Genomic DNA, 15483 nt, shown 5'->3' on the forward strand with positions numbered 1-15483 from the left:
CTTGTTCCAGCCTGTCTCCTGTTCCTGCCTGTGTTCCTGCCTTGCTCCCAATTGGTTTCTAGCCTTGTCTTCAAGTTCCAGCCCTGTCTTCAGTCCAGCCTTGCCCAAGTATCTCGCCAGCAGTCAGTCAGGGTCTAGCTAGCCCTCGGATTGGCTAGGTTTTGTCCACTTGGCTGTGGCCCAAGGGCTCACCCCAGGTTCTGACAGACATGTTCACAAAGTCTTTGCCATTGAGCTGTTAGCTCAGCGAATTCTGAGGTTTCATTAATTAAGAGCTCAACTGTTTGCGAACTTGATTTGCTGGAGCTCCATCCTGTTGAAAAATAAAGTACTCAAAATGTCTCAAGGAATATCTCGAACTTCAGGCAGAAGTTTCTGCTTGCAGTAGGATGTTTTGTGGTTATTTTGAAAAACTGTTGGGGGGAGGGTCCCTTTTATTTCTGGACATTGTATAGAAAACCACATGTAGTTTTGACATTACGGCAACCTGTACTTATTTGGGAGTTGACACAGGGAGAGCAATTCCTGTGAAAATGTTCTGCAAAGAACGTGAAAGGAATGAAAACCCAGCAGACATTAAACTGAACATTTGTTAAGAGATAGCAAAAACTAATAAAAACTGCAAGTTATACAGCCTTAAAAAAAAAAGGCATGGAGAAGGAAAACTGCCTGTTCCACACAGATTAGCAGCAGGTACAACTCTACCCATCTTACTGGGCAGACTAGTTGGACCTTACTGGTTTGTTACAGTGTTACTATTCAAAGATAGGGAAGCTATAAAACTAGAGGACATGGCATGATGCTGCAAGGAGGTAAACTTAAAAACAAAATTAGGAAACTCTTTTTCATGAAAGGGTGGTGGATGCCTGGAATGTCCTCCCGGTGGCGGTTGTGGGGACAAAGACAGTGATGGAATTCAAAGGACATAGGATAAATATAGAGCATCCCTATATAGCAAGAGAATAGGATCAAAGCCAACTTTAAATGACTTTTACACTTCAAAAAGTTATGCACCAGAATATCAGCATAGGACATCATGCAGGATCTCTGTAAAACAAATCTGCAGAAACTCCCCACGGTCAGGTTTCCAGTAGCCAGGATGTCTCCAAAGGGCAGAGTCTTAGCAGGAAGCAGTAAGAGGGTTTTGCCACATCTGATTTTTTTATAAACCAACTGCGTTAAAATACATGCTTTCCTTTGCCAGGGGTTCTTTCTCTTTCATTTTCATGTTTGTGTGTGACCTTGCCAGATATTTTCATGGCAAGTGCATGCCATAGCCGGTGGTCAGTTGAATTTTGTCAAAGCATGCATCATTTGTTTTATGTGTTTAGGTTTTATTGTATACCTCATTGTCCATGGTCTTTTCCCAGGTCTGTGGTGTCCTTGCCATTTTGGGTGTGTTAAGATCTCTCACTATCACATCTGCTTGATCTCAGGCAGACACTCTGTAGTGTTGAAGGATGAGTCTGCTTCCTGAAGTGACTAAGCCTTGTCGGTCCATGTTCAGTAGATAGACAAGAGGTTCTGTACCACCCCATGGAATGAGGCTCAGCAAGTGGATAGGGTGTTATAATATTCTGCTCAGTGAGTGAACATGGGCTTTGTACTGGTGGCCCAGCAGAACTCTGCTCAGCACATAGACAGGGACTCCGCTCTGTTCCTTCTTAAATTGCCCAGAATGTAGCTCAGTGTGTTACAGTATCTTTTGCTTCTCTTTGTTTGTGCATTGCATAGATCATGCCGTGGGAAAACGGCAGGCATGGAGAATGAGGAAGATCCATGTGGTGCTGTGGGTGAGGACACTGAGGAAGATCCATGTGGTGATGTGGGCGAGGACACTGAGGATGGAGACCTGTATACCACATCCATCACCATACGTAAGTGTGACTGATACAGGGGCTTCAGGGAGTATTTTAGTTCTTCCACTGCTAGAGCCACTCCAGCTTCTGTAGCCTCACTGAACAAGTAAGAAGCCAAGTGCTAGATTCTTGCAGGTGAAAAATCTTAACGCAAAAGAAAAGTCAGAATGGCTTACACTGAAAAGTATTTCTTATGTATAAAGCAAATCTTCCCTGCTGTGTAAATATGCACAGAATGTATGATAAAACACAGGGAAGAGCTCTAACTAGGTTACTTCTCCAACATGTGGTGTAGCCTGTCTGGAGGGTACAGTGCCTTGTAAAAATCTTCACACCCTTATGCAATTTTCACATTCTGATGTCTAACCCAATTCAAAATGCTTTAAAGTGGGAGTTGATCTTGATTGCCTAATTGTTCTTTCATGTTGAAAGTGTAGAGTACATTGTGTAGATCAAAGAAATGTTTTGGTTTCTTATGCTTAATTAATTTTTAAGTAAGTTTTTACATTCTTTGATTCAGTACTTTGTGGATGCCGTTTATTTAGCAGTAACAGCTACGAGTTGTTGGAAACCTTCATAGAAGCTATCTGAGACACAGCGGTGGTGACTAATGATCTCACCGAAGGCCAACCCCTTGCCCTAGAACAATGGGGGGGGGGGGGGGGGCAACCTCAGCCCTTGAGGGCTGCAACCCAGTCGGGTTTTCAGGATTTTTCTCAATGAAAATACATGAGATCAATTCCTTAGCGTCCCTCCGGAACGGCCCACGGTTGGACTGATGGGTTGTGTACGCCTTCCAGCAGGTAGAGACTTAGAAACTTCTGACTCTAGAGAGCCAATAAGAGCCCTGGCCATGTGACCCTAGCCTCAGTATTTTCTGAGTCTCCAGCAGGTAGGAGGTGAGCCTATTAGTCTCTCTTTCTCTTTCTCTAGTTAAAAAAAAAAAAGTCCTGTGCCTGAGGAATCTAGTTAAAGAGGCTAGGTAGATAGCAACTTGTTTCCTCTCCAGTCTCTGGGGTGCTAAACTCGGGAATCCCCAGGTCCCTCCCCCACTTCCTCCCTATCTTCCTTTGGTGCAGGGAAGGGCTAACCCTTTCGGAGGAAAGGTGTTTGGCTGCCTCTCCCAAAGGCTACTCTCGTCTCTCGGCTCCTGGTTTAAAAAAAAACAAAAGCCCCGTGGCACGAACGAGCAGCCAGTTCCTCCGTGATTGCTGGCTTCTTTTCAGTTTTCTGTCTTCCTCGCATTCAGCAACGGCTGCATTTGTAAAAAAAAACAAAAACCAAGAGCGACAACGCTATGGCAGAGAAATTAAAGCGTTGTGCTGTATGCCAGCGCAGGGGAGTAGGTGCGCCCGGGGTATGTAAATTTTGCACCATGATTGCTGTACCAGAGCCGCCTCTTCCTACGAACGCTTCGCAGGCTGTGCCTGTCTCAGCGTCCTCTTGTTCATCTGCGGAGCTGGCTGGCCCATAGGGTGTGGCATGGAAGTCGGCCATCTTGCCTGCAACTTCAGCCTCTGCAGCACGCGAGCTCCCATCGGCTGCACAGCCTTCAGTTCAGCCTGAGGCATTGTCGGGAGGGTTTTCCCCATGAGTTTGTCCTCAAGATGTACCAGGCTTTCCTCATGAAAAAGGCAGGCATGGGAGTCGCAGGGATAGGGGAGTCGGCCTCCAGACCCTTTGCTCCTCCTAAAAGACCTTGAGTCTGCTTAGACCTGGAAGAGGATCTGGTTTCGGATCTGGACCCGTTCCTGGGAGAGGAGAAAGGATTAGAGGAAGAGTTTTGGGAAGACCAGTTACCTTCCGATCCCACGGCGGCTTCCTTGCCTCCGGGAGAAGATTCTTCGGTGGTCCGGATTTTTCATAAGGAGGACCTTCAGGAGCTCATCGCCTTAATCTCATCCACGCTCCATTTCGAGGAGGACCAGACCCCGGCCTCAGAACTCTGCAAGGTGGACCTCTTGGTCAAATGTACCAGATCTTTCGGCAAGAACAGTTTTGATGTCTCATCTCTGGTGGTTCAAGCCGCCATCTGCATGTCATTGGTAGCCAGGGACTGTTTCCACTGGGCGGAGAGCGTGCTAGATAGGTCCTCAGATGATCCAACTTCTATCGATACAGAGGTAGCCAAGATTGAGATGGGCTCTGCATTTCTGACAGATGCCTTGTACGATCTCCTGAGAGCATCCTCCAAGTCCTTAGCTTTGGGGGTTGCTGCCCGCCGCTCCCCATGGTTACGGGGCTGGTCGGCGGATGCGGCCTCCAAATCTAAGTTGAGCAAGTTTCCCTTCCAAGGTTCTCTGTTGTTTGGGGAAGATTTGGATAAACAGGTGCGTACTTGGGGTGATACGAGGGTTCCTTATCTCCCAGAGAATAGGCCTCGCCCGAATAGTCGGGGTTCCTTGTTTGGCCATGGCCGGTCGAGGGATTTCTGTAGGTTTCGCACCGGCCGGGGCGCTCAGGTTCAGAGGTCCAGGTTTTTTAAAAAGAACTCAGTCCTTTCGGGGTTTACGTAGGGGCGGTCGGGACTCAAGCACCCCTTTCCACTCCCCTTCCCGTCCTTCCCAATGAAGGGGTGAGGGTCTCTCCTCTGATCCCTGTAGGAGCTCGTCTGTCGCAGTTCTTTCAGAGGTGAGCCCACGTAACATCCGACCAGTGAGTTTTGGAAATTATTCAAGACAGGTATGTCTTAGAATTCACCTGGCCTCTTTCAGATGCCTTTCTGGAGTCTCCCTGTTGTTCTCGCCTAAAAGTGGGAGCAGTTCGGGACACCTTACAGAGGCTCTTGGACCTTCATGCCATTTGCCCACTTCCTTCTTTAGAGTGCGGACAAGGCCGGTATTCCATTTACTTTGTGGTCCCCAAGAAGGAGGGTTCCTTCCATCCTATTTTGGATCTCAAAGCCGTGAATCGTGCTCTCAAAGTCACAAGTTTTTGAATGGAGACCCTTCGGTCGGTCATGGTCTCTGTACGGGAGAGTTTTTAACAGCCTTAGATCTGATGGAAGCTTATCTGCACATTCCTATCCGGCCCGGTCACCAGAAGTTCCTTCGGTTTGCCATTCTGGGCCGGCATTTTCAGTTTCGGGCTCTGCCGTTCGGGTTGGCTACAGCATCTCGCACTTTCACCAAAGTCATGGTAGTAGTGGCGGCGGCCCTCAGGAAGGAGGGAATCCTAGTCCACCCATACTTGGATGACTGGCTCATCAGAGTGAAATCTTATCAGGAGAGTGTGCAGGTCACGGCCTGGCTGATGAGTTTCCTGCAGTCCCTCGGTTGGGTGGTCAACTCAGCCAAGAGCCGTCTGGTACCGTTGCAGTCCCTGGAGTATTTGGGCGTTACCTTAGACACAGCGCAGGGACGGGTTTTCCTTCCCCAGGGCAGGGTGCTCAAGCTGCGATCTCAAGTTCAGGGGTTACTTCACAGACACGGCCTCTGTGCTCGGGATGATCTTCAAGTTCTGGGTTCCATGGCATCGACGATAGAGGTTGTTCCTTGGGCCAGGGCTCACATGAGGTCTCTCCAATCTTCCCTGTTGTCCAGATGGTCTCCTCAGACGGATTCCCTTCAATTGAGTTTGCCCCTGCATTCCCAAGAGCGCAGCAGTCTCTTCTGGTGTTTGCGGGAGGGCAATCCCGCCCGGGGGATGCCACTGGAGTCTCCCCAGTGGATAGCGTTAACTACCGATGCCAGCCTAAGGAGCTGGGGAGCCCATTGCTTAGGAAAGCTTGCGCAGGGCCTCTGGTCTCCCTTGGAAGTGTCCCAGTCCATCAATTGGTTGGAGACCAGGGAAATTCGTCTAGCTCTAGAGGAGTTTCGTTCCCTCATAGCGGGCAAGGCGGGGCGGATACTATTGGATAATGCCACAGCTGTGGCCAATGTCAACCGCCAGGGGGGATCAAAGAGTCGACTCTTGGAACGGGAGGCAGTGAGTCTCATGGCATGGGCGGAGCTTCACCTGTCGCCATCTTGGCTTCCCATGTGGCGGGAGCCGAAAACGTTCAGGCAGACTTTCTCAGTCGTCACACCCTTGATCCAGGGGAATGGTCTCTTATTCCTCGGGCGTTTCAATTGATAGTGGATTAGTGGGGCGTTCCAGTCCTGGATCTTTTGGCCTCCAGCCTAAATGCAAAGGTTCCCCGTTTTTTCAGTCGTCGAAGAGACTCAAGAGCAACGGGGTTAGATGCCCTCTTACAGCAGTGGCCTCCCGGTCTTCTATATGCGTTTCCTCCATGGCCTCTCTTGGGTCGTCTCTTGCAAAGAATCGAGGCTCACAAGAGTCCGGTAGTCCTTGTGGCACCCGATTGGCCTCATTGTCCATGGTACGCAGACCTTCAGCGCCTTCAGTCTGTGCCTCCTCTTCATCTCCCTGATCTCAAGGATCTTATGTCGGAAGGCCTGGTCCTTCATCCAGATCCAGCTCGATTTTGTCTTATGGCCTGGCCCTTGAATGGGCTCGCTTAACAAAGAGAGGTTATTCCGCTCCAGTGATTTCAACCATGCTCCAGTCGCGTCACCGATCTACATCCCTGCATTATATTCGCACCTGGAGGAGTTTTGAGGTGTGGTGTGCAGATGGTGGCATTTCTCCTTTCTGGGCTTTGGTGGTGGAGATTTTGGATTTTTTGCAGCGTGGCTTTGATAACAAATTGTAGTAACTTCTCTTAAGCTTTAACCCCAAGTATTTTCACCCTCCCCCCACCCACTCCCCTCTCCCCCCCCCCCCCCTAGGTAATAGGCAAGCTAGGATCAGGCTGCGCTGACCACTCAATATATGGGTCCCAAACATGATGGTATTTAATCAAACGACCTTGTCGCATCGCAGTGAGTTTAGACATCAACTGAATATAGTCCAATTTCCTTAGGATCATCCGCAGTCCCAGCAAAGTCTGTTGTTTCCATTCTGCCGCCAACACTAGTTTACTAGCCACCAAAATCTGTGTGGCCAGTTGATGTGCGTATTTTTTACTTCCCTGTGGGCGCACATGTAACAGGCAATGTTCAATTTTCATGGGGATAATCAATTTTGTAATACTAGCAATCAATTTCACTACACAATTCCAACGGAACCTTTTCTAAAAATCGGCATTATATTGACCACCCTCCAATCTTCTGGTACCACGCTAACAAAATAGCTCCACAAGTTCATTTTTCATTTCTGTCAGTACTGTGGGATGAATGCCAACCTCTCCTTGAGATTTGCTACTCTTCAGTTTGCAAAACTGCCCCATTAAATTCTCCAGGTTTACAGAGAATTCATTAAGTTTCTCCGACTCATCAGCTTTGAATACCATTTCCGGCACCGGTATCCCACCCAAATCTTCCTCAGTGAAGACTGAAACAAAGAATTAATTTAATATCTCCTCTATGGCTTTGTCTTCCCTGATCGCCCCTTTTACTCCTCTGTCATCTAGCGGTCCAACTGATTCTTTTGCTGGCTTCCTGCTTTTAATATACCTAAAAAATATTTTACTATGTGTTTTGGCCTACAACGCAATCTTTTTTTTCAAAGTCCCTCTTAGCCTTCCTTATCAGCGCTTTGCATTTGACTTGACATTCCTTATGCTGTTTCTTATTATTTTCAGTCTGTTCCTTCTTCCATTTTCTGTAGGATTTTCTTTTAGCTCTAATAGCTTCCTTCACCTCACTTTATAACCATGCTGGCTGTCATTTGGTCTTCCGTCCTCCTTTTTTTAATACGTGGAATATTGGCCTGGGCTTCCAGGATGGTGTTTTTGAACAGCATCCATGCCTGATGTAAATTTTTGACCCTCGCAGCTGCTTCTCTAAGATTTTTTTTCTCACCGTTCTCATTTTATCATACTCTCCTTTTTTAAAGTTAACGCTAACGTATTTGATTTCCTATGTATACTTACTTCAAAGCTAATATCAAATCCGATCATATTATGATCACTGTTATCAAGCGGCCCCAGCACCATTACCTCCTGCACCAGATCATGTGCTCTAAGGACTAGGTCTAGAATTATTCCTTCTCTCGGCTCCTGTACCAGCTGCTCCATAAAGCAGTCCTTGATTTCATCAAGGAATTTTACCTCCCTAGCATGCCCCGATGTTACATTTACCCAGTCAATATTGGGGTAATTGAAGTCACCCATTATTATTGTGTTGCCCAGTTTGTTTGCGTCCCTAATTTCCGCTAACATTTCTGCATCCGTCTGTTCATCCACAGATTTCCTGTTGGTTTTAGGTATGAGTTTTGACTGAGCTGATTGAGGACATTCACTTTATTCTTGCTGAACCACTCCATTGTTGCTTTTGTTCTACACTTAGGCTTATTGTCTTACTGATAGGTGGATCTTCTCCCCAGCCCCAGTGCGGTCCTGACGGACCTGTTTTCGCATCAGCTTCCTCTGGAGACAACACTGGTACTTGAAATTCAAGCGAGCTGGAGAATGTGTCAGGGTTCCAGCAGGGGAGCATTCATTCTCCAGCTCGCTTGAATTTAAAGCATAGTGTTATTCCCAGAAGAAGCTGATGCATCGGGACTGTACTGCAATTTGTTATCCCGCTGAGATTGAACCATTGATCAGATGTGGCAGTAGACGGATAAGTCTTAGTGCTGTTAAATGTATGACACTGATGTGTTGAAGTCTTTTTGTAAAGGAGGTTTTTTGACCCCTGATTAACAATTTTTACTGTGTGCAAATATAACCGCCGATTCAGGGTTTTCTTCACAGTGAATCTTTTTCCTCCATTTTTTCAAAAAAAGTGTGAATGTTAGCTCTTAAATTCACTTGTATGTTTGGAGTTGTCGCATATATTTTTTGAAGTGAAGAGGATCTGTGATTGATTGTTACTATGTTAATCAATGAGACAAATGCCTTCTTTTTTTTCCTTATCTTTTATTATTTTTTAAAACAGGCAATACAACAGAGCAATATGTGTAGAGGGCCCACAACATGGACGATACCAACTTTTATTTTTTCCTCCATATTGAGGTGGGAGTGTGGGTTGGTGTAAATGCCTACTTTAGGGGCCCCTTTACAAAGTGGCAGTAAGCCCAACGTGGGCTTACTGCTTGCTAAAAGGGAAGTACCGCCGGGCTGCTTTAGTAGTTCCCTCCCCCAGCGTGTGCCATTTTCGGTGCTGCAAAATGATTTCAATTTTTATAGTGCTGGTGTGTACCCGGCGGTAATCTGGCAGTGCCGTGTACTGCCTAGTTACTGCCGGGTTAGCACGAGAGCCCTTTCTGCCACCTCAATGGGTGGTGGTAAGTGCTCCCCCCCTCCCCCGAAATGGCTGCACAGCAAATGCCGCATGGCCATTTCTTTAAGAAAATTGAAACCTGCCTTTTACCTGGTGCGGTAAAAGGGGGCCTCAGTGTGCGTCAAAAACACGTACCGATTGCAGCGCAAGCCCAGCTTCATAAAAGGACCTCCCAAAACATTTTGAATTGTGTTTTTTTTAGACAGCAGAGTGTGAAAAACATACAAGGATGTGAAGACATTTACAAAGCACTATACTTCCAGACAGATCTAATCAGCCCCTCATAGTCAGCAATTTGAGTTGGGGGGAGGGTCCCACTGTGGTTGTACAATTTTCGTTATGGAAAATGACTAGAACCTGGGGCTGGCCCACTAGCTTAGCTGTGTGAAGGAGGCCTGGGTTAGATTTCTTTGGTTAGGTCATTTAAGGCTAGTTTTGAACCTTCACACTGGCTGGGGCAGTGGGTGCTACGGAGGTGGTGGAGCTAGAGGAGGAAGTTTGTAATTTGCACAGTAGTAACATCTGGAAGCCAGGTGGTTTGCGGCCCCTGTCTAAGGGCAGTCACTGCAGTGGCTCTGTTGCATTGGGAGAGGGATTTGAAAATTGGGGAAATGTTCCAGGTAATTGTGATTAGACTCATGGCACTACAGCCCAACAGAGGCTGGTCCCAAACAGTGCTGGAAGCGCAAGAGGAGGAGGAAACTGGGGGGCTGGATAAAAAAATAAAGACCTGGAGTTTTGGGTTCAGGTCATTTTCAAGATGGTAACTTTGAAATGCACTAGAAAATCCATATAAATGTAGAGCTTTCATTGCCTTCCCAGGTTTAAAGCTTTGACCTATCTACTTGGGTGTTCCTCATTAAATTCCTACTGGGATCTTAGAAATAAAGGCAAGTGAGCTGTCGGTAATAGATTATTAGTGAACTAACTTAATGTTTGAGAATTCTGCCTGTCAGCAGGACCTGTACTTGTTTGACCTTCTGTAGTAAAACCTGCACTGATTCAAACTTCTGTGGGATGGGAATCTTGAAATACTCCCTAAGTAAACCAGTCCCCAGATGTACACTGCTCAAGGGTTTCTGACGCCCTGTGCGAACCTTCAGACATGCGCCCACCCTCCTCCTCCTGGGGTGGCTCAGGGTCCTATCCCTTGTAGTCCAGTATCTCCCTGTGCCTAACTCCCTATAGTCCCAACATCTCCTCTTCTCCTCCCTATTCTTTTCTGCCCCTCCAGTCCAATACTTCCCATCTCTTTCTTACTGTCCCTCCAGGTGACCATCATTCCCCCTTACACTCACTCTTCCCCTCAGTCAGCATCTCTCCTCCCCTTCCCCTCCTTACCATGTTCACCATCTACTAGTACTACTACTAAACATTTCTAGAGCGCTACTAGGGTTACGCAGCGCTGTACAGTTTAACAAAGAAGGACAGTCCCTGCTCAAAGGAGCTTCTTGCCACTGCCACTCTGCTTCTTACTAGACCCAGGCCTTCATTGTAATCACTTAGTGCCAGCGAGGAACCTTTAGACACAGGCCTGTGCTCAAGGACAGCCGAGTCCCACACTCTTCCTGAGACAGGAGTTCCTTACAGGTGAAGGGCAGGACATGGCAGTGCTTGAGCACTGCCTACATTTAGAGATCCCATATTGGCACCAAGTATTTATAATGTCAGCCTGGGTACAGTAAGAAGTAGAGTGGGGACAGGAAATAGAGGGAAATGGTAAACTCTTGTCCAGGGTGGGGAAAGGATATGCTGCTCTCCTTCTGCCTTCCAAGTGCAGCTGACCTAGGCGGATACCTAGTGGCTGAGCCAGCCCTGACACTGCTTAATGATAGGAGTTGCTGGCACCAGTTTGTCAGAAGTAGAAGCTCTGTATCTCTCTCATAGCGCCAGGGACTGAGCAATGCCATGTTCACCCATGCTTTAGTCTGAGCTGCCAGCTTGAACTAAAAAGGCTGCCCGAGTCCCTGCTACTACTACTTATTATTTCTATAGCACTACTAGATGTACACTAACCTCTGCCCCCTCTTCCTGCAGGTGATGGAGTTCTCATCAAAATCAAAGAGGAAAAGCCAGACTCCTGCAGTTCCCCAGAGGAGTCAACTCAGAGGTTCCCAGAAGCCTTGAGTGATGATGCCTTCTGTGACTCCAGCCAGGACCGTGGCTGGAACAGCCTGCCTGTGTCACTGTGGCGGGAGCCCAGCTCCAACCATAGCCAAATGGAAAGCACAGCCACCAGGAAGGGAGGCTCCAGCAATGTCATCAGCATGTCCCTGACTCAGAGCCCCTTCATATGCACAGAGTGTGGGAAAATCTGCATCCAGAAGTCCAGCCTGGTGGCACACATGAGAATCCACACTGGCGAAAGGCCATATTTATGTACAGAATGTGGGAGGAGGTTCAGTCAGCCATCTAATCTCAAAAGGCACCAGAGGACTCACACAGGAAAGAAACCGTACATGTGTACAGAGTGTGGGAAGGAGTTTACCCAGACTTCCAATCTCTTGAAACACCAAAGGACCCATACAGGCACCCGGCCATATGCCTGCCAAGAATGTGGGAAGACCTTCACACAGACATCCAATCTCAAAAGGCACCAGAAAACCCATATTGTGGTCCTTGATACAACAAGACCATATGTCTGTACTCAGTGTGGAAAGACCTTCAAACAGAAGCCCAATCTGCTCATGCACCAGCGAATCCATACAGGAACCAGGCCCTACCCCTGTACAGAATGTGGGAAGAGCTTTACCCAGAAGTCTAATCTCAAGAGACATCTCAGAACCCACACAGGGAAGAGACCGTATACATGCACCGAGTGTGGGAAAGGATTCACCCAGAAGTACCATGTTATCAGGCACTTAGCAATCCACACAGGGGAGAGACCCTATGCATGCACAGAGTGTGGCAAGAGCTTCATTCAGAAACCACAGCTGCAGAAGCACCAGAAAACCCATACCCGGAGCCGTCCATTTGGGTGTCCTGAGTGTGTGAAGAAATTTAAGAGTCAGAGGAGCCTGAAGATGCACTTGAGGGGCCATCTCAAGGAACGATCATTTATTCGAACAAGATACTCACAGCGCCTGTCTGGGAAGCTGAACCCCAGGTCCCATGTGGAAGGTCGGCTGTATGCATGCAGCGAGTGTGACAAAAGTTTCAGTCGGAAGCAAATCCTTATCGTCCACCAAAGAATCCATAAGGGGGAGAGACCATACAAGTGTCCTGACTGCGATAAAAGCTTCATTCAGCAGCAGACAATGATGGAGCATCAGCGCACACATACTGGAGAAAGACAATTTATTTGTAACGAGTGTGGGAAAAGCTTTACCTGGTGGTCTGCTCTCATGGTTCACCAGGCAGTCCACAAGGAGGACAGACAGTATGTATGTGCTGAATGTGGGAAGATCTTTGCTCTGAAGCAGCATCTCAGCACTCACCAAAGAATCCACCTGAAGGAGGTGAAGGTGGAGGAGGTTTAGTAGGCACTTGGCATTGATGATGTCAACAGAATCCTTAGAGATGTGCAGTACTTGAAAGCTAATCCCAAAGCATACAGTCATATAGTGTGTAGCTTCATGTGTTGAAATACATGCTGCTGCTCTTGGCACTAGAGATCAATGGGAATACTGCCTGGAGGGAGTGAGGCTGGGGAAAATGGTGGAAGGAGCCTGAAGGGCCGACAAGATGCCTAAGAAAATCAGAATAGCTGCCAGAAACACCTGCTTTGTTTCTGCCCTCTTTTGTAAGAGTGAGGCATCCTGAGGCTTTTGGTGATTGGAGAAGTGCTGATGAGCTTAAAGGCCCCCAGAATCTGGGGATCTGTGAAAAATCTCCTGCTCTTCCTCTGGAGGAGGGCAGGAGACTCGGACAGTCCCAGCGGGGATTGGAGAAGTGCTGATGAGCTGAAGGCCCCCAGAATCTGGTGATCTGTGAATAATCTGCTCTTCCTCTGGAGGAGGGCAGGAGGAGACTTGGACAGTCCCAGCAGGGCATCTGGGCAGAAACACTTATGCTAGTGGGACTGGATGCATCTTTGATGCTCAGAGGCAGCAAAAGGGAATGGAAAGGGAAATGTCTTTAAAGGACTTAGAAGACTGACTGTACTTTTACCCTACCTGAGCTGCTGAAAATCTAGTCACCTGGTCTACACAACACAATCTATTTAAGTGGTGACATGGAGAATGGATGAATAAGGGAAGGGTTTTTTTTTTGGGAGGGGGACTTCAGTGATGGAGAGCATTTTAGGCACGTCTCACTCCTTAGTAGAGAGTTGCACGGGGACAGAAATCTTACCCATCCCCGCCCGTCCCTGCTGGAATCTTACCCGTCCCCACCCATCCCCACTGGAATCTTACCCATCCCCACCCATCCCCGCAAAAATTTAAACCATCCCAACCCGTCCCCACCCGTCCCCGCAAAAATTTAACCCATCCCCACCCATCCCCGTAAGAATTTAATAGTACATAAAAGAAAGTTCCAGTCAGCTCCCTCAGTCTCTCTCTGGATTTGAGCCACAGCACTGTAGGCAAGGAAGGAACGGAAGTTGGAACTTGGAACACCCTGGTGCGCACATGTAAGATTTGTCTCTGATTCACTGGCAGTGTGTGCTGAGAGGTCGCCACATGCACGCGCCAGTAGGTCAGGTGACATCTGATTGTCATGCCTGTGTCAGAGCTGAGGTCTGTGCACCAGTCTGGGAGCAAAGAGGATTAATAGTAACATAGTAAGTGACAGCAAATAGACCTGAACGGTCCATCCACTCTGCCCAATAGTCACACTCATGATCAATTCATCATTAAATCAACGAGTGTGACATTAACTACTTGATTATGGTCTTTCTTTCGTGTTTCTGGAACAAAGACCACAGAAGTCTATCTGGCCCCATCCTTATGTTCCAACTGCTGGAGTTGCCATCGAAGCCCACTCCAGCCTATTCATGTTCTCATTTGTGGGACACAAACCGTAAAAGTCTGTCCAGCACTGTCCTTATGTTCCAGCCACTGAAGTTGCTGTCTAAGCCCTTTCCAGCCCATCCTACACCAGATTGCCATGTATGAGACACAGACCATACAAGTCTGCCAGGTATCAGCTCTAGTTCATCACAGCCAGAGTCGCCATCTAAGTGTCACTTGACATATTCACACACATGCAGCCATTTAAGGTTAGCACGCCTTTTTGAATTCCGTCATCATTTGTGACTCTACCATCTCCTTAATGGAAGACTTTCCACATTTATGCTGTTAAAGCAAGGAAGAAGAGGAAGAGGAGACAGCACTCAAATAAATTGGTATTCGGTAGATGAGAGGCTGGTGCAGGTGCAGCTTACACTTCCACGGGAGGCCCACAGAACTGGTTCCATCCCCGCGGGAACCCCACAGGAACTGCCTCCGTCCCCGTGGGAACCCCGCAGAACTGCTTCCATCCCCGCGGGAACCCCGCAGGAACTGCCTCCGTCCCCGCGGGAATCCCGCGGGTTCCGCGGGATTCCCGCGGGGACGGAAGCCGTGCAGCTCTCTACTCCTTAGTAAACCACACCCTACAGTGGAGCCTAGAGCAGTGCTGATTACTGGAGGCAGACAGCCACTCACACTAACCATTCCCACCCAGTAGCAGAGCCCTTGCATTCATGGAGGGGTGAGGTAGATGGCTTTTCTTACTCATCACCAAAAGAGCTCAGTGTGGTTTTATAATACCTGTAGGTACAGAGAGGGGTGCTAGAGAGCTTCACTGTGACAGCTAGGGCACATACAGAGACCAAGTAGTGTAGAAAAAAAAATCGAGGGCAGGAACAGCTTTGTGCTGCCTCCTGAGATGTCGGGCACAGGCAGCTCCTTGTGACTCTGGGCAAGTGACTTAACCCTCCATTGCCCGCCACATTGAGCCTGCCATGAGTGGGAAAGCGCGGGGTACAAATGTAACAAAAAATAAAAAATACACAAAGGACAAGCAGGCATTGTAGAGGACAAAGGTGGCCACCTGGCTGAATAAAGACAGTTACCTAGAGGCACTCTTAAAGCTCCAGAATGGTTGATTTTATTTCTTTATTCTCAGTCTTTGGGAGCAGCAGGTCATAGTGTGTGGTGAGACCTATGCATACATCTGCATTACTTACTCTAGGATCACATCTGTTCCATTATGTACTGTAAAAAAAAAAAAAAGCATGTATTTATATTTAGATTGTAAGCTCTTTTGAGCAGGGACTGTCTCTTTGTATCAGGTGTTCAGCGCTGCGTACATCTGGTAGCGCTATACAAATGCTAATAATAATTTATATATATATATATATATATATATATATATATATATATATATATATATATGTTTAAAAAATGCAGCAAAGGCACTGCCAAAACATAGTTAGGAGTACACATACATAAGAAAAACATTCAGGAGCCACC

General features: G+C 47.6%; 1 protein-coding gene across 1 annotated transcript in view; it reads left to right on the forward strand.

The window, feature by feature from the left end:
* Positions 1-14971, forward strand: part of LOC115465948 (zinc finger protein 184-like) — a 75025-nt gene extending 60054 nt beyond the window's left edge. Inside the window, exons 7-9 of the mRNA XM_030196882.1 lie at positions 1735-1877; positions 11123-13347; positions 14611-14971. Coding sequence (XP_030052742.1) covers positions 1735-1877; positions 11123-12564 — 1585 coding nt within the window. The 3' untranslated portion in view covers positions 12565-13347; positions 14611-14971. The remainder of the gene's footprint in view (positions 1-1734; positions 1878-11122; positions 13348-14610) is intronic.
* The last annotated feature ends 512 nt before the right edge of the window (positions 14972-15483 follow it).

The sequence above is a fragment of the Microcaecilia unicolor genome, chromosome 1, assembly GCF_901765095.1.
Source record: "Microcaecilia unicolor chromosome 1, aMicUni1.1, whole genome shotgun sequence".
NCBI classification, from domain to species: domain Eukaryota; kingdom Metazoa; phylum Chordata; class Amphibia; order Gymnophiona; family Siphonopidae; genus Microcaecilia; species Microcaecilia unicolor.